General features: G+C 37.9%; 1 protein-coding gene across 5 annotated transcripts in view; it reads left to right on the forward strand.

Moving 5' to 3' along the window:
* The window catches only part of LOC122807255 (interferon-stimulated gene 20 kDa protein-like), a 457,143-nt gene extending 441,711 nt beyond the window's left edge, over positions 1 to 15,432 (forward strand). For all 5 annotated transcript variants that reach the window (XM_044078354.1, XM_044078349.1, XM_044078350.1 and 2 more), the window contains exons 3-4: positions 6,379 to 6,579; positions 13,684 to 15,432. In XM_044078354.1, the coding sequence (XP_043934289.1) occupies positions 6,379 to 6,579; positions 13,684 to 13,788 (306 nt within the window). In that variant the 3' untranslated portion in view covers positions 13,789 to 15,432. The remainder of the gene's footprint in view (positions 1 to 6,378; positions 6,580 to 13,683) is intronic.
* The last annotated feature ends 3,753 nt before the right edge of the window (positions 15,433 to 19,185 follow it).

Here is a 19,185-nt window from a genome sequence, read left to right on the forward strand (position 1 = left end):
GAGAAAACACAAAGCTGGACCACCACGATGAAACAATGAAGTTTTAATCCAGTAAAAAGTTGATAAGCGCTTTCACATACACACTGAGTACGCTTCTTCAGATCTCAAAACACAATGAAAATCTCTCATCTTAAATAGTATTCACAAAGTCATTCATTAACTAATTTACTCAATCAATTTTTCAATTAATTAATTAAATCAATTAAATCATCCAAAGAATGACCCACATTTCTAGCTGAGAGCATCATTTTACAAGCAGTACATCCTTACTAAAACAACTTAACTAATCAATATATAAAATTAAAAAGTATATAAACTTATAATCTAATGCTTATCTAATCACTATAGCAATAAATTCATATTAATTAATAAATTTGTAATGAATTTATCCGAAAAAATATGTATATAATAAATAAAAGCATTTTCATATAGTATTGATTTCATTAAAAACAAAACAACATGTAAAAATAAAATATAAATATAGTGTGTGCAACTTCATTTCAAGGGGCGTGAGTCAAGTATTGGTTTAATGCTTATATACTGATTAAGGCCTGGAAACTGATGTGCTTGCATTCTAAATATCCATTGAAGCTCTATAGTTTCTAGCCTATTTTCCATTGAAGCTCTATAGTTTCTAGCCTATTTCCATTGAAGCTCTATAGTTTCTAGCCTATTTCCATTGAAGCTCTATTAATCTATTAAGTGTAGCTATGATGCTGCTGATGCCTCTTCTAGGGATACAGCTTTTGGGTCTGTCATGAGCCATTATTCTTGGTTTCATCTCCACTCTCTTCCTGAGGACATTAAGACCAAGTTGTTAGATACTCGTTTGGATGATACTCATCTTTTTGGAACTGCTGCTGACATGTTTAAATCTCTTCAAGATAAAAGCAAATTCTTGCAAGACCTTAAACATATTTGTGTCTCTCTGATGCCTAAATTCTAGAGTAATTATCCTTCTAGGTCTGCTTATGTTCACAGGCAACCCAACTAGGCCTCTAAGGGCAGGAAGAGTGGAAGGTGGGCTCCCTCTACCAAGGCTTCTTAGATTTCTGTGGCCCAAAAGCCTCCTTTATCTGATAAGCCTGCTTCTCTTTCACAGTTTACCTCCCCCACCTTTAGGTCAGGTTCCTTTGTCTCTTCAGTTCTCCCTTTGTCTTCCAAATTGGCGTCTCATCACATAAGACTCTTGGGTTCTTTCTATCATCCATCAGAATTATTTCACAGTATGAAAATCTCTCCCTCCTTTTTCTGGGATTCCTCAACTTAGAGCAACTTCCTCTTTTTCTGGAGATTCTAAGGTCCCTGTTTAACCAAGGGACCATTCATCCTGTCCCCCCTTCTCAAGTAGAACGGGGTTTTTATTCCAGGATGCTCTTGGTTCCTCAAAAGGAGGGCACTTGGAGACCTATTTTGGATCTCTCCCAGCTCAGCACCTTTCTCAAGATCCCTGATTTTTAGATGCTTACTCTTCAAACTCTGTTTCTTCTTTTATTACCTCAGGCTTTTCAGGTGTCCTTGGATCTGAAAGATACTTACCTTCATATCCCTAATTACCCTCTCTTCAGGAAGATTTTACTTTTTTCTGTGCTGTATTTTCATTCTCAGTACTCTGCTTTGACCTCTGGCCTCTACTGCCCCATGAGTATTTGCAGGCTCCAAGGCATTCAGCTTTTTTCTTATCTAGATGACCTGTTGATTCAGGTGTTTTCTCCCAGTCAATTGTAGAAGGATCTGCAGTTCATTATCTCTGTTTTTCAAAGTCTGGGGTTTACTATCAACTTCCAAATGTCCATCCTGACTCCCTATCAGGATTATGTGTATGTTGGCCTCTCTTCCACCTCCAAAGGTATTGTCATTGGCAGCCTTCTTTTAGTCTCTTCTTCTCCTGACTACCATGCCAGCCAGGGAGTTTCTTCGGGCCCTGGGATTCATGGCATTTTCTAATCTGATACTTCCTCTTGCCAGACTTCATATGCAGAAGCTTCAGTGGTACATCAAGTTGGTTTGGTTGCAGTATCTTCACCCTCTGAATTTCAGTGTACTTCTCCTTCCCTATCTCAAGAAGGAATTTGAGTTTTGGATTCAATAGTTCACTCTCAACCCAGGCCAGCCCTTTCAACTTCCATTCCTTTCTCAAGAGCTGTTCACCAATGCCTCAGACATGGGGTGGGGGGCATCTGTTGGTCACCTGAGAGTTCAATGTCTTTGTCCTCCTCCATCATAAGTCAGACCATATCAACATCAAAGAGATGAGGGCTCTGTTTTTGGCCCTTCAGGCTTTTCACACCATGTTCTTTCTGGGGCCCTTCAAGGTGTATACAGACAACACTACAGTGATCTGATATGTTAACAAGCATGGGGGGAGGCATAAAAATCTTATTTCCTCTGCAGGATGGCGCTTCAGCCTTGGGAAGCAGCTCTCACTTATCAGTTAACTCTTCAGGCAGTTTACATTCCTTCAGCGCACAATCTTTTGGCAGACTTCTAAACGGGTCCAAAACATAGGCTCATGAATGGATGCTTCACAGTGATGTGTTTCTGGACATTGTTCATCAGTGGGGTATTCCTCGGGTAGATCTTTTTGCCTTCCCTCTGAATAGGCAGTTTCCTCTCTTCTGTACCAGAGTGCCATACCATCTGGCCTGGGATATGGATGCCCAATCCTTTCTGTGGAAGCAGAGGTTTCTTTATGCTTTCCCTCCTTTTCATCTATTTTCAAGAGTCCTGCAGAGGATTCAGCTGCACTCTCCAAAAATCTTGCTAGTGACTCCCTTTTGGTGGTGACAGTACTAGTTCCCCCTCTTAAAGCAACTGGCAAGGGGCAATCCTCATAAGTTACCTCACACAGGACAAGGGGTCTGTCATCCATCCTCACTTGTCCATTCAGCAACTGACATTGTGGGTGATAGGGCTTTGATCCCTTTCAGGTGCCTCCTTTCTGAGGATGTGCTCAAGATTTTACAGGAGGCAAGGAAGCCTTCAACCAGAAAATCTTATTTGTCCAAATGGAAGAGATTTTCTGTCTGGTCACCTGCTCGTAACTATGACCCCTTTTCAATTGGGGTCCCTCTTGTCCTCTCTTCTTTGTGTGAGTGTCTCCAGCCGGCTTGGCCTATTTTTCTGTGAAGGCCCATTTGTCAGCCATTACTGCTTTTCTGCCCTTGAATCCTCCTTTGACTTCTTGCTAAGCAATTTCTTAAAGGTGTCCTGCATATTAGGCCTCCAAGAAAGCCTATTCCTCCTCCTTGGGACTTTAATTTTGTTTTGGAAAAATTGATTCAGGCTCCTTTTGAGCCTGTAGATTCTGCTTCTTTGTAACATTGTACCTGGAAGACTGTTTTGTTGTTGGGTCTTACTTCTGCTCAAAGGGTTTCTGAGCTCCAGGCCCTTATGGCCTTTCCTACTTTTTTTTTTTTTTTCACAGGGACATGGTGCCCCTTCATACTAATTCTTCTTTTATGCCCAAGGTAGTCAATGAGTTGTCCTTGAAATAGTCGGTACAACTCCCTTCCTTTTTCCCATCTCCTCAGTCTGCTACTGAGAGGGTCCTGCATAACTTGGATTTACAGAGACAGCTCAGGTACTATTTGGATAAAACTAGGACTATTCATAAATCTGATCAGCTTTTTGTTTCCTTTCATCACAGGTCTTTACATTTGGCTGTTTCTAAGAAAACCATCTCCTCCTGGTTATCTAATAACCATTTCCTTTTGTTATTCTTTTCATGGTAAATCTCTGTCTGCTTTTATTAGAGCTCATTCCACTAGAGTTGTTGCCTCTTCTGGTGCCTTCTTCAAGGGGTTGGACACTAATTCCATCCTTGAAGCTGATACTTGGTCTTACATGCATACTTTTACTAAGCAATATAAGTTGGATATGGTTTCTAGGGCCAGAGCAGGTTTTGTTGAAACAATTTTGTGTGTGTTTGTTGAAGGTGCTTCTTAGCCTTCTACCTCCCATTCTGTATCTTGAGGTTTTTACTCTCCCTTCTGTACCAAATATTGCAACAGTGGTATAAAAGGGCATAGTACAGTTGTGTAAAATCTTACCATGATAGTAGATGTCTTTCTCTTCACTGTTGCATTATTCGCTCTCTCCCTCTTAACCCATCTTGTTTATTCTGCATTCTTTCCTTCTGGATGTGCATGAACTACTGTGTCCTGTGATGAGTGTTCTCCTCTGGGGCAATTCACTTCTGGGTAGTTGCGTTCATACATCCCTTTTATGCCCTACATGCTGTGCGGAGAGCATAAATGTAGCATACAGTGCAAACAAGATCTCTTTTAAGCTTATTTTTACTGGCTGAATGACAGGCTGCCTGTGGCAGGACATCCCTTCTGTACTGAATGCTGTAACAGTGAAGAAAAGGGCATCTATTGTTATGACAAGATTTTATACAACTATGCTTTCTTAGTTAATATTAAAAAGCATTTTATACAACTCCCCCCCCATTAATATTCAAAAACGTGCACACTGATTGGTCAGCGTGCACGTTGTAAATTAGAGTTATAGTAATGGAAAAAGGTCTGGTCGCCCGTACTTTTTCCATTAGTATAACTCTTTTTTCTCACTGTCTCGCTATGTTAAACCCATTTAACATAGCGAAAACAGTTTGTAAAAAAGCAACGGAGATCTTGCTTTCTCCATTGTTTTTTTTCAAAACTGTCTCGCTATGTTAAATGGGTTTAACATACCGAGACAGCTTTAAAAAAAGCAATGGAGATTCTCCGTTGCTTTTTTTAAAGCTGTCTCACTATGTTAAACCCATTTAACATAGCGAAAACAGTTTGTAAAAAGCAACGGAGATCTTGCTCCGTTGCTTTTGCCCACAGTTCTGATGTACTGGGTAGGCAAACGCATGTGCAGTACATCAGAACTGCCGCAGAATACCAGACAGCTGCGGAAGGGCAGCAAGGAGGCATTATACAATGCCATTATTTCAGAAAAGTAATTATTTTTTTTCTTAAATAATGTCATTGTATAATAGCAATAACCCATGCCTGGGTGTGGGTAATGCTGGATTTACCCACAGATGGCTTTGTTTGGTCACTCGGGCTTCGCCCTCATGACCAAACCACACCAACCGTGGGTAAATCCAGCATTACCCACACCCAGGCGTGGGTTATTGCTATAGTATTACATTATTTGGGACTCCTCAATGACTGCACTTGTTAAAACAGCCTTCATCACTGACCCAGTCAGAATCAGTCTCCTATGCACTGCACAACAAAGGTACTTGGGCATTATTCTTGAACTATATGTATCATTTACCACACATACTAAACTACAAGTCAATAAAGTCATTGTGCATCTTAAAATGCTACTGAGAGGGTCCTGCATGCACAACATCTTCCATCTGTTATCTACTGAAGTGTGCAACTACATTGCCAAAAATGTTCTAATCTGTCGACTTGACTATGCTCTACCTTATCTCTTTTTATTACAAGCAAAATATTTCAGATATACGTCCCACCGAAAACCAAATGCTATAATTTATTCATTCTACAAATGGCACAAATTCTTCTATACATGCTTATGTTCAAATTTTTCAATTGAAATTAAGGTCCCCATTGGAAAACATAATTCTCTTTTTCAGACATATTCTCAATGAATTAAGAAGTCACTCTAGGTTTCAGCTGCAACAACCATCACACACCCAGTCGACTACTGAAAAAGCATTCTGTAAAATAACCTAACAATATTGCACCTACTCCATGATTGACTTCATGCTGCCAAGGAACCTATTCTTTCTTGCAAGCAGCTAAAAAAGGCACTTGATTGAATAGCTCAAATGCAAATGTTTTGACAATGCAGGATGGTTCCCTGATGCCAGCTGTCATAATGATAGCATGCTTACAGGCCTCAGGCTGCAATATGCTAGAGATATCTGCTCCTGTGTTACAGAACATTTTCCTTATTGTACTGTTTAATTTCACACTGTATATTTTTGTTATACTTCTGTCTTATCTATTACCTACCATGTGTTATTTGTATATGACTGCTACACAGCTTACTACTGTGCTATGTACTTGTTTTGGTTATGTACTATATTGTTGTAATGTTTGTTTCACTCACTGAATATAGTTGTGTAACTGTGGTCATTTTTCTTTTGCCCGTGTTTTTACTGAAAATAGTCCTTGGATAGCCCACTTATAAAAATTAATAAAGCGAATGAATGAATAAATAAATATTCAATATGTTGAACTTTGTTTAATGCATCATATTTCTGATATACTATGATGCTGAACCATGGTCAATACTGACACTTTGTAGGCACAAATATTTTTTATATATTACATGTTATTAAACTTTCTTTTAGTAGATGTACAGCCTTCATAAAGTTCTAACTTCTGTTTATTCCTATTTTCCATTCAGATTCTAGATATCCTGCAAGGAAAGATAGTTGTTGGCCATGCCCTGCATAATGATTTTGAAGTTCTAAGGGAAAATATGGAAAAATATAACATCTGGGATACCTCCACAGATAGGACACTGAGGAGCATTGGAAACCTGGAGGGCTACAGACGTGTTTCTCTGAAAGTTCTATGTGAAAGAATCCTTAAAAAGAATATACAGGTGAAAAATATTTTAGAATTGTTTATATTTGTTGTTCTTAGAAGATCTTGCTATGTATCGTATACTATGTATGTGGAAGAGTCCTATCGTTTTCTTTAATATTCTAGGTTAGTTTTTCCTCCTGCTCTCCCTCCTGATCAGCTCCCTCAAAGGTGTTGAGCCTATCTGTCCTCGGTGCAGGAGGCCCTTCCTGCACCAAGTGATGGGCTGACCAATAGGACTTCATTATCCAGGACTGATGGAGGAGTCTGTACCCCTACCTTTGCACGGTGATTTCAAAAGTGACTGCTTTGTGGTTGGATCTTACCAGGGATGATGACACTGTAGGGATACTGTAGTGGTTACTCATGTTGGTTAATACCAAGTCCAAGTTATTTTCACCTCTTGTGGGGGTGTTAACCAACTGGTCCAAGACATTTGCATTGACGAAATCATGGAATCTCTGGGCATTTGTGTTTTGGCATGAGTATTTCTTGCAATATATGGTTGGATAGTTAGTCACCCAGGATCAGGGTAAAGGGTTGAAGCCTGATAGATTTGAAGAGGTCCAGATAGGTGGAGTGGGCATCTTGAGTCAGAGTTGGAGTCCTGTAGCTAGCTATGATTTGCGTAGGGGTCTTGTCAATTGTTAACTGCACCTGGAGTATTTCCTGTGCATCATACTGTTTGACCAGCTTAGAGGTGTGTATGTCTTTTATATATATTGCAACACCACCTCTTTTTGGTTTGCTGCCATGGCTTGGGATCTTAATGAATGATAGGAGGAGTAACCTGGTATGGCTGGGGTGCTCTCTGCAGCTTTGAACCAGGTTTCTGTGACTGCTCAAATGTCAGCTTCTTCCAGGGTTAATAATGCCTGCAATGAGTGCAGTTTCATGTTTAGACTCCTAGAGTTTAGCAGCATAAACTTTAATGTATGTTTTGATGAAATTTTCATGTTGGTAGTTTTAACTTCATAGCATTGCCTAAAAAAGGCACTATGGGGGAGGCAAGAGCCTTTGCCAGGAGCCTGAACCCCAGGGGAGAAAGATGCAGGTCATCTCTGGTAAAGCATCATGGCTTGTCAATAATGTCAGCCCAGGCTATCAGGTACTGGATCCCCCCTTTGGATGACACCAGAAAATAACCCAGCTGTTAAAGTCAATCAGTTTCTGTTTGTACTGAGGCATTATTCTGGGTGGCGGTAGAATGCTGCTTAAGGCTAGGGACATATTGCCTGAGACACATACTCAGTGAGCTCGATCAGGTCTCTCTTCATATAGTCCCAGGAGGTACGTCTTAAATCATTCACTCCAACCTGGACTATGACAGAGTCATAACACTACCTGTTGAGAGACTTGAGTGCATTGGTGATATGGTGGATTCTGGTACCTGACAAACAACTAACCATGACTTTCTTTTTATCCAGCCTGGTGAGGGGCACATCTGTGTGTCTCACAATGGATTCTCCTATGACTAATATGTTGGATTTAGGTTTAAGCCTTAGTGGCTGTGAGACACGCGTGTGTAGACTATGTGTAGTGTGTGGTGTGATGGGCAGTGGAGTGAGCGTGCGTTTATGCCTCAAAGGTCTCTTTTGTTTAGGTATGCTTTTGTTGAGGGCCTCCTCATATGTGGGAGTGTGTTGTGTAGGTGTGGATGGTGTTTGAAGTGTGGTGTTCGTGTTTCCAACCTTCTCAAGGCCAGATATACTGGTTTGTGGGGTAGACAGCAATGACACTAGGTGCTTGATGTATTTGCATCTCTCACAAATTGTGTTCCTAGGTGGTAGTAGTAGAGGGTTGTCCATGTACATGAGGCAGTTGCTACACTGCCTCAGGATGCTGATATCCACCAGACTGGCAGGAAAAAATGTAGGAAACAGTCCATCCATATTGGTCAGAAAGTGAAAGAGCTAAGAGGGTAAAGGGAGGAAGGTCTACAAGATGATAACACAAGTGCTACTAAGGGAAAACTTGTATCTGGAATACCTCAAAAAGGGTTAAAAACATGCAGCTGAAGCTCTGGATGTTGCAGACCTGTATTTAGACTATGCTACTCAATTTTAAAGTTAAGAATTCATTAAGAAAAAACTCACAATGAAGCACAGATTAATCACTTATAGTCAAAAGAATAGAACTCGCAGTATGAAAAAAATACAGTTTAACAGCAGCAAAATGCAGTAAAAATCAGTTAAACAGTAATGAATTGCAGTAGATGGCAATGAAATCTAGTTAATCAGTAGATTGCTTTGAAACAGTAACTCACAAATCACAACATTAAGACTACACAAATAATGCAGCAATTCAGTAGAATACTGTCATCAATTTGTGAGGCTACCAACAAGCAGTAGCAAATACGGAAAACTAAATGCAGTTGAAATCCTAAGCACAAGCAGCAAAATGAAGTAGAGTTTTTTTTTTTTTTTTTTTTTTTTTTTTTTTAGTAGAATGTGAAGAGATAGAAGATAATAAGATAATTCAAGGTTCAGAAACTGAAGTGGTGGACCTTTACTCATTTCTCACTATAAACAGTTGAATGAGCTGATGTAATGTCACTGGGGGGGGGGGTGTCCAGTATCAACTTTATACTAGAGGCGGGTAACTCAAAGCCACCAAGACTTAAGACTACCACAATAGCTGAGTGGGTGGCTGGGACAAAAAAAAAAAAAAAACAGTTGTACAGATTACATAGATATACAGTAAAACAGAAGTGCATAAAAAACGTTGAACAACAACAGAGCAAATGGCAGAAGGCCTTTCTTTGCAGCTTTGAACAGCTTGAGCAAATAAGTACAACTGGTTTAAAACACCGGCTATTAAAAGCAGAGAAACAGAAACCATCCCAAAGCTAGGCCTCTCTAGACAAAAGATTTCACTACAAGCTCAAAAGGTCACAAACAGTAACAGATATTCAGCTCTGACAGACAAAAAAGGAGACTAAAAAACAGTTGCACAGATTATACAGATATACATTATAACAGAAGTGCAGAAAACAGTTGAAAATAAGCACTTATCTTTTTCCAATATCACAGCAGAGCAAATGGCAGAAGGCCTCTCCCTGCAGCTTTGAACAGCTTGAGCCAATAAGTACAACTGCCATTTGCTCAGGCTTACTGCTTGTAGCATGAAAATGCCTGACTCTTCATGCTGCCAGTGAGGCACTTGCATTCTGGCAGGGGTTCCCAATGTAACAAACTGAATAGCCTCTCCCCTCTACCCTACTCAGGATGGATGAGACAGCATCAAACACTCACTCCCATCCTCCCACAACTTGTCCATCTAGCACCTGTGAGGCAAATTGAACAAGTATTGTCTGGGCTGCAGTCAGAACTTTATCATCTGCACCATGGGGATGGAGGTTGGTCAATGCTGATCTATATGTGTTTAACCAAAACTCTAAACATTTCTATTTTCCAGCAATGTGGATGTTTATAGACCTTCAAAAGGCCTCTGAATTTCTATCTTGGGAATTTTTGTGGCTAGTCCTAAGGAGACTAGATGCAGAGATCACGTTTGCAAATCTGTGACATATTATACTCGGTCTCTAAGTGCAGGTGATAAGTTATAGATGGTGGTCTGACCCTGTTCTCTATTTAAGGGGCCAACCAGGGCTACCACCTTTCCCCTTTATTGTTCATTCTTACAATAGTAACACTGCACTTTTGTATAAAGCAATACTGTAGTAAATTGAGCTTCAAGTGGTAATACATAATCCTATTATAAACAGTTGGTTTGCAAATGATTACTCATTAGAGTTAACAGTCCCTAATAAGACCATGCCTAAAATCATGGTGGTGGTCAGTACATGTAGTGTTATATCTGGACATAAAATGAATTGAGATAAGATGGTATAGCTTCCCTTAAATGATATTCCTCTGGACATGGTGTCCATGACTGAAGAGGTTAAGTTAAATTTGAAGTGGGAGTGTGTTTACTTGGACATCAAATTGGGATTAATAATAATTCATATAAATTGCTATCCTTGAGGCTATAACTTGTGATATATAGACATCCATTTACTTATCCTTTTTAGCAAAAATGTGTGCCTTAAAATGTTTTTTTTTTGCTTGGAATTCTGTATGTAGTGAAGACCATACCACATTCAGACCATCCCAGAGAGTGAACTAATCCCAAAACTGTTTTTCAGTTTTCTATGGCAGTTCTTATGCTGTTTGAGAGCATCACCTCCACTCTATAAAGATGTAATGCTGTCATGCAGAAATGGAAGAATGGGGGATACCAGGCCTAACAAGATGTCAGCTAAAACCATAACATAGTTTTTACAAGACAGGTTTCTCGCACTTCCTAGTTGGGTTGCCAAGGAATATCAGTGATTTTTTTTTGCTCAAACAAAAGCAGGAAAGAGCAATTCTAAAAAGGGTATGGGACCTGAGGAAAAAAAAATCAAAAGTTGATGCTCTGATGTAGGATGATTTAGTGAAAATTTAACATATGGGTTTAAATGTGGTATAACACCTCTTATAAGGCTGACATCCAGTCTTTCCTTTGGAAACAGTAGCCTCTGATGTGTCAGACTTTTCCTGTAAACCAGATTTTTTATGTTGCCTTGAGCAGCATAAAAAGATTGTGATTTGATGGCAGTAATTAAGGCTTGGGCATCAAGGACATGGTACTATTGTTTTACAAGGCAAGCTTTCTGACCAAGTTAAAAAATCCTTTACACATAGACTACTAACTACTGAAGTTCTATGCTTACTGCATAGACTGTTATGTGTTCACTGCAGATAAAGCTCAGTTGGATGATATGTTGGGAAATACAGTAGATCTTGTAGAGTGGGAAATGGTTTTGAATTAACATGCTTTTTACAATTTTGTCCCATTAATGGAACTGGCACATTTTAAGAAGATAAACTATCACCACTGAGACCAAGGACAAGATATAGGCCAGGAATATGTTGGAGGTGCAGTCAGGATATAGTGAAATATCTGTACATGATAATGGCTTCCCCAGCTCTGCAAGGGATTTAATCTGAGTTGTCCTGTGCCTGTCCCTGCATCATAAAGCTATACCCACTTAATTAGGTTACATTTTGTGCCTTGGCCATACATAAATTTGAATATGGCTTTAGGAAAGATATGTCGTTTTGGCTGAAGCAAGTTTGTCTTATGTTATGTTCCTTAATTTTTGTGACCAGGAAAACAGCTTCTGATTATACAATATTCACTCTCTATATTTTGAAATTGAAGGGAATAACCAGGTCTTCCCCTTCCTTGGTAGTAAGATGGGAAGAAAGACTTTGGAGTACTTTCTCTTAGTGTTGCTACAATCACTTATGATATTTCTCTTTTGCAGTTTGGATGAGAATAATTGAGGAAGATTAATGTGTATTTTTTCTATACATCAACTGCTCTTGTTGCTCATGTATAACTGCCTGTTGTGTCTTATGTATGTTGTGTATTAGTTCTGCGGTTGTGGTGCCCTGCATGAGGAAGGGAGCCTGTTGACTATATAATTTTGGAGCTGGTGAAGGAGTACTATTGCCTAAAGAAACCTATTAAAAATGCCTGTTACTGCCATTAAACATTTGTTTACTAGGAAAGGCACACACAGCCAGGAAATGGAACAGCTTGTTGTAAGTTCACCAAGGCAGATTCAATAAATCCAGGTAGGCACCAAACGAATTCAAATAATTCCTTTATTCAGAACCACAGAATAATAATACACAAGCGCTTTCGCTCAGAGGAATTCTGAGCTTTATCAAGTGACACCATGCTGTTGAATCAGGTGTCTTATATACCTTGAAAATCCTAGGTTAATTAGAAAGCACTACCAATTAACATTTTAAAGAGACTGTGCACTATTCCACATGCTTAAAAATTCCTTTAAAACAAAATATGTAAAAAAATATAGTAGATTGCTTAAAATAATGCATTAATACATCTGTCACTACTAAAAATGCTAATAGCTTAAAAATAAACAAAACATTGTGCACTGTTTCCATAGTGTTTAACTTTGTAATAAAACTTGCTTTGTGCAAAAAGTTGCACTTCTTTTGAAAATTGGAATAAGATGGAGTGACTTGACGTACCAACTGTTGTTCGTGTGAGTGTAAAATAAGGCTAATGCATATATAAGACACCTGATTCAACAGCATGGTGTCACTTGATAAAGCTCAGAATTCCTCTGAGCGAAAGCGCTTGTGTGTTATTATTCTGTGGTTCTGAATAAAGAAATTCTTTGAATTTGTTTGGTGCCTACCTGGATTTACTGAATCTGCCTTGGTGAACTTACAACAAGCTGTTCCATTTCCTGGCTGTGTGTGCATTTACTTCCTGGTTTGGTTCTCTGCTGTTTGTTTGACTTGTTTACTGGGAAAGTCCGACTCGGACAGACACCATTTTCAGTGTTTGCCTGGGGAGAAGCAATCTAGATGCATGCCTTTGGAATGTTGGACGAAACCGTAGCACCTGGGGAAAACCCATGCGAATGCAGGGAGGACATGCAGACTCAGCACAGAATGCACCCCAGCCAAGAATCAAACCAGAGAACCTCTTGCTTTGAGATAACAATGCTAACTGCTTCACGACTGTGCTACTTTCATCCCATAAAAAATGTGTCTGGACTTCTTCAGAGTCTCGAAGAAGTCCCAAGATGTTTTTTATGGAATGAAAGTGCCAAGTTCTTCATGTTTTTGTATTAACCTAGTAAATAGTTGGTCAAGTTTTGTCAAACTCTGGATTTTCATCAAACCACTTTGTGGTTGTATATTATAGCACTGAGGGCTCACATTGGTATGTTAACCTTTTTCAGTTAACTGTAAAAATGTTTTAAAATTGGATTAAATAAGCAACATAGTTCTGAAAACATCAGAAAAGTGCAGTAATTTAGTATAGTTCCTTAATATTTTTTGGAGATTAAATTTGAAAATCATCAGCCAAAACTTGCTCAGACCATGTGCTTCAACTGTTTCTCCTTGAAGTCTTTGGAAGGTCACTATTTATGTTAACAGTGTTTGTATGCTTATTTTGTATAAATATATTGTACTACTAACAAAACATTGTTAAAGGGGAAGATAATGGATACTGTATGCAGAAATAGGCCATACCTCCTAAGTCAAACCTATTGCTGATGTATTTCCTTTTCTTTTCTCTTTCCTTTTAGACAAGCAGACATGGACATTCTTCAGTGGAAGATGCAAATGCCACCATTGAACTATTCAAAGTGTTTGAAAAAATTAACAAAATGTCTGGAAGAGGGACTCTTTGAATTACTTCAATAACAAGCTGCAGTTTTTATCTGGCAGTTTAGTGCTGTGGATTAAGTTTATATGGTGCTAATGAAATTCTTCCTGCTGTCCAGGATTTGAACACCTCACCCTCCATTTGCCTGCTGTGCAACTGGGAGCAAGACATTAAACCAGACCGTGCTCCTGTGTCACCACTGAAAAGAGGCTTATGCCTAGTGGGTTCACCCCGTTAACGACTGAATAAAATGCATGTAAAATTTCTATATAAAAATATTTGTCAGTGGCAGCAACCTGTACAGTTGCATAAAACAATCCAAAAGACAGTAGGAATGAATGATGGAAGTTGTGGGGATGGTATTTACAGACCTACTATGTATATTATCTTAAAGTACCTTTGAAAATACTTTGGACAATGTACCTTAAGTTCTGAATATACTAAAATGTTTATTTTATTGTAAGTATAAAGCAAAATTGCTTTTCTTTCTTCAGTCTGTAGTCACATTTTAAAATGTATAGCACAGTGACATTAAATGATTCAAAGCTTATTAATTGGGTAAAGGATTGTAACTAGGCGTTCCAGTGTGTTAATTTAAAAATGTGTACTGATATAGTCCCAGGGATCCCAAACTGCTCAGAAGTGTACATGATCAAAAAAGCTCTGAAAAAAACAGGCTATGCATACAGTGGTCATGATATTTTCATGTACACTTATGTATAACAATTCTTTCTGATGAGTAAAGCATGGCTCCTAAATTGATGATGCATTGCTATTTACATTCTGATTGTTTTATCAGGTATGAGGTCATTATAAGTGTATACACTTTGCTTACTGCAAAGCATACTTGCACTTGTACGTACTTAAATGTGGCTCTCGCCACTGTATCTCAACTTATTCATATATCGACATCTCTGTCTGTCTGTCTATCTATCTATCTATCTATCTATCTATCTATCTATCTATCTATCTATCTATCTATCTATCTATCTATCCATCTGTCTGTCTGTCTTTGCTCAAATACATTTTTGAGTAGTCAGTAGCCCCTGGTAGCACAAAGGTATATGAATATTTTATGTTAACTCACTGGCAAGTGTAGTTGCTTTTTTGATGAAATAATTACATTCAAAGGCAAGAGTGTTGCACTGTTCTGTTTTAAGATTATAGTTTTGTTGTTTTCATTTTTAGTGCAATCTAAAACATTTCTGTTGTTTCTTATTTCTCAGGAATACCTTTTCCTCCCAAATTATCTCCTGAAGGACTTGATCAGAAGGACTTACCTGTTCAAAAAAATGAAAGTAAAATAAATATGAGTGGGATTTAATATTGGGTAATAATGTGCTTATCCTGTTCTGCATATGTCATAAGTACATCTAATCTTTCTATAATTTATATGTACACTGTGCAATACCAATAAATCTAAGCAAGGAAAATAAATTGTGTAGTCAGACTTTTATCAACCAGAAGATGTGGTCTCAGAATACATATTTATGACAAAGTGAGCAAAAAACCTACACCAAAATGACATCTAGCGTCAAAACGCTGCAAGAAGCAGTGAAAAGAGAATACTGGCAGTCTTATAACAGATAATTTATCATTTGGTGTTGTACATCTTAACCTTCTAGTTAAAAGCATTCTGGGCAAAGCAAATAATGGGGGATCAAAGCAATAAAATCAGGGACAGATTTTAAATATTGCTCCTATAAACTTGGTTGTTAGAATAACAGGTTTTACATTAGCATGCATTTTCTGAAGGACATGCAGTCTGAAACTCAAATGTATGCCGTTAGTTATTGACTTTGATTTTCCAGAAAACAAAAATTTCGTGTGGAATAGGCTAAGAATATTAGGCAAAAATCTGGATAATCTGCAAAATTCTGGACAGTTGAGGAGTATGTTGGCATAGTTGAGGTGGTTATTGGTAGGTATACAATGGTCACTCATTTTCAGTCAATGCAACAGGTTATAATATTTTTTTCTGTATAATTAGTAATCACCTTTTTTTTTCCTGACCAAAACTCTGCAAGCAGCATTTTATAAAGATAGCCTAGTTGTTGCTAAAATGTTTCTAAAATACTGCCATCTTGAGTAATCACTAAGAGGCAACCCTCTCAATCCATTTTCATTTCACTAAGAATTTATTGTATACCTTGTGATACATACATTGTTTTACTGATACATTCAGCATTTCTTTACCTAGTTTCAGTTTCTGCAGAAGCACATCTAAATATCCCACTCTGCTCACCTACGTACATTGAAATCCTGCCTGCTAATGTCAACAGAAGCTATACAACCTACAACTGCGTTAAATAAGATGTTTTTGATATCTCACACACAATTTGCATAATAAATGCTGAGAATGTATTGTTTGACTGCCTGTAGAACACATGCTTTCAAACACATTGCCATTTAATATATAGTATTACTATATAAAAAGTAAAAAAAGCCGAAAGATATATATATATATATATATATATTTATATATATATATATATATATATATATATATATATATATATATATATATATATATATATATATATCTATAGATATGGGTCTACCTGATAACACCGACACGCCAAAACACCAACAACGAAATAACTGACACCACAAAACCGAAAGTTCAAAAACACGAAACTTCACATGCCCGACAAACCACAATCCCGACAATCAACAAAACAAATACCTTTTTCTAAAAACACACACACAACACAAGCACACCAACAACCTTACAAACCTACACTAAACCTTAAATACACAACTATCTATGCACTGACCTTAACCCAAACCCTAACTCTAAGGTCCATCACTATCGCACACTTACCTTACCTGCACCCTACCCTAACTCACTTAATCCGCCCCTAACCCTTAAGTCTGTCACTATGGCACACTTACCTTACCCGCACCCTAACCCTAACTCACTTAATCCGCCCCTAACCCTTAAGTCTGTCACTATCACACACTTACCTTACCCGCACCCTGACCCTAACGTCCGTCCCTATTGCAGACTTACCTTAACATGTTGGTGTTCTCAGCATCGGGATTTTCAACTTTCAGTCTTCTCCGTTGTCGATCTTCCGGTGTCAGTTATCTCATTGTCGTTCTTCTGAGCTTTCAGCATTATCAGGTAGACCCATATATATATATATATATATATATATATATATATATATATGTGTGTGTGTGTATGCATGTATATATATATATATATATATATATATATATATATATATATATATACACACACACACACACACATAATGAGAAAGAGAGAGAGAGCAAGAGAATGTATCTCTATCTATTATACAGATTTATATATATATATATATCTGTGTATGTATATATATATATATATATATATATATATATATATATATATATATATATATATACATATATATATATATATATATATATATATATATATATATATATATATATATATTGACATTTGATTAACATGAAAGTCTGACTTGGTAGAAGCCCATTTTCAGTGGATGCCTAGGAAGAGAAGCTCCAAATTATTACAAAACATTTTAATGACAATAATTTTACAGTCTTCAAAAATAAAACAAAAGCATCTAAAGTTGAAATAATTATAACAAATTAGCCATAATATAAAAACATTAGTTATGAATCAATACAAGAGATATGACAACCATTTAATGTTCTGAGAAATTCTAGACAGTTTGTAGAGAAATTAAAGGTAAGTAAGTCTAATACATCAAGGAATTACAGTATGAAGTGAGGGAAAAACAGGATCATGGCATCTTTAGAGAGAAAGTCAGGGAAGAGAATTGGATAGCAGTAAGAAAGTAAGTGAAGAAGGGACAGTAAAGAGGTATAAGGAATGAAAAGGTATTTGTTCACATTTAGGGATATAGTTTATCCTGGTAGATGTAGAGACTGATTTCAGCGAGGAAGTCTTTCAGAGTGGTTTTGAAAGAAAAGAGGGAGGGTTTAGACCTGATGGATACAGGTAAGGAGTTTCAGACCTTAGCAACCTTGTACGAGTACTGAGAATATCCAGCAGATCTGCTAGGTTTGTAGACAGACAGGAGGTTTTGGTCACTGGATCGCAGTGACTAACTGGGAACATAGTTTTTTAGACTGTTTTTTTACTGCTAGACAGGCAGATGGATGCTGGATATTTTTTTTTTAGCTGGTAAGAAGCTGTGTATATGTTAGTTGATGTGGTAGGTCTAACCAGTTTAGGCTTTTTAATGTTGAACAGTGGTGGATTCTTAAAAGGGTATGTGCTGCATATTTAGCAACATTGTTACAGCATTGTTCAAGTTTTAATTTTAGTAAATCCTGGAGGATAGCAAGGATGGGAGCACCATAAAGAAGAATGAGGAGGAGATAAGTAGTGGCAAGTGTAGTTTAGTTTCATTAGTGAGAACGTTTTTGGCTCTGTAAAAACATCCCTAATTTTGATGATTTTTTCTTATGCAATTTTGTGTATGTAAATCGAATGTAAGATTATCACCCACTATCACCCCTAATAGTCTGCTATGAGAAATAATGAATGGTTGCATTATCAAGAGAGAGGACTTTAAGTTTTGTTTTTCTTTTTCATAAGAGAGGGATGGAGGGGGGAGTAGTTGTTTGGTCTTTTTGGGTTCGTCATGAGCTGTGAGTTATGAAGCCATGTTTCAGTGGCTGTTAAAGCTTCCTGTGTATTTGTTTGGAGGTTTATCATGTTGTCAGATATGCAAGTGACAGTAATACCATCTGTATATCGTATTATGGTGGCCTGTTGTGTGAAAATATATGGTGTTGGTGAAAATGTTAAAAAGGAGATGACCAAGGATAGACCGTACTCCATTGGTGACTGGGAGGTAAGGAGAGAGCATGGAGTGCCATTTTACTGACTGATACCTATTGGACAGGTAGTTTTTGAATCACAGAAGGGTGGCTGAGAGACACCTAGTGAGAGCATTTGAAGTAGAAGTTTCCTATGACAAACTGTCTTTAAACAAGTCTAAAAATAAGGACGAGACTAGTTTTCCAGTATGTCTAGCTTTATTGACAGTATCTATAAAGGTTAGAAGGGCAGTGCTAGTACTATGAGAATGACGGAAGCTATATTGTAAAGGGCATAGGAGTCCTTCCTGCAGGAAATATTCTAGCAATTGTTTCTTTGAATATGTTTTACAGGTACTGGGGCAAGGGGAGATTAGATTGCTATAGGTCCAGGGGAGGCTCCTGCTATCGAACTGCCAGACTGCAGCCCTTCCACCTTGAAAAAATAAAAGAAAAATCTGTAAAACTAAAAAACAAAAACAGAAGAAAAAAAAAACAAATCACGAGTCCCGACTCCTCTGTGCAGACACATTAGAAGAACTCAGACTGCCTTTATCATCAGTCCAGATAGAGACAAAGAGATACCCAGCAGTCATTGCTGTGAGATACCCAGGAA

The sequence above is a fragment of the Protopterus annectens genome, chromosome 7.part0 (assembly GCF_019279795.1).
Source record: "Protopterus annectens isolate FY-2018-M chromosome 7.part0, PAN1.0, whole genome shotgun sequence".
NCBI classification, from domain to species: domain Eukaryota; kingdom Metazoa; phylum Chordata; order Ceratodontiformes; family Protopteridae; genus Protopterus; species Protopterus annectens.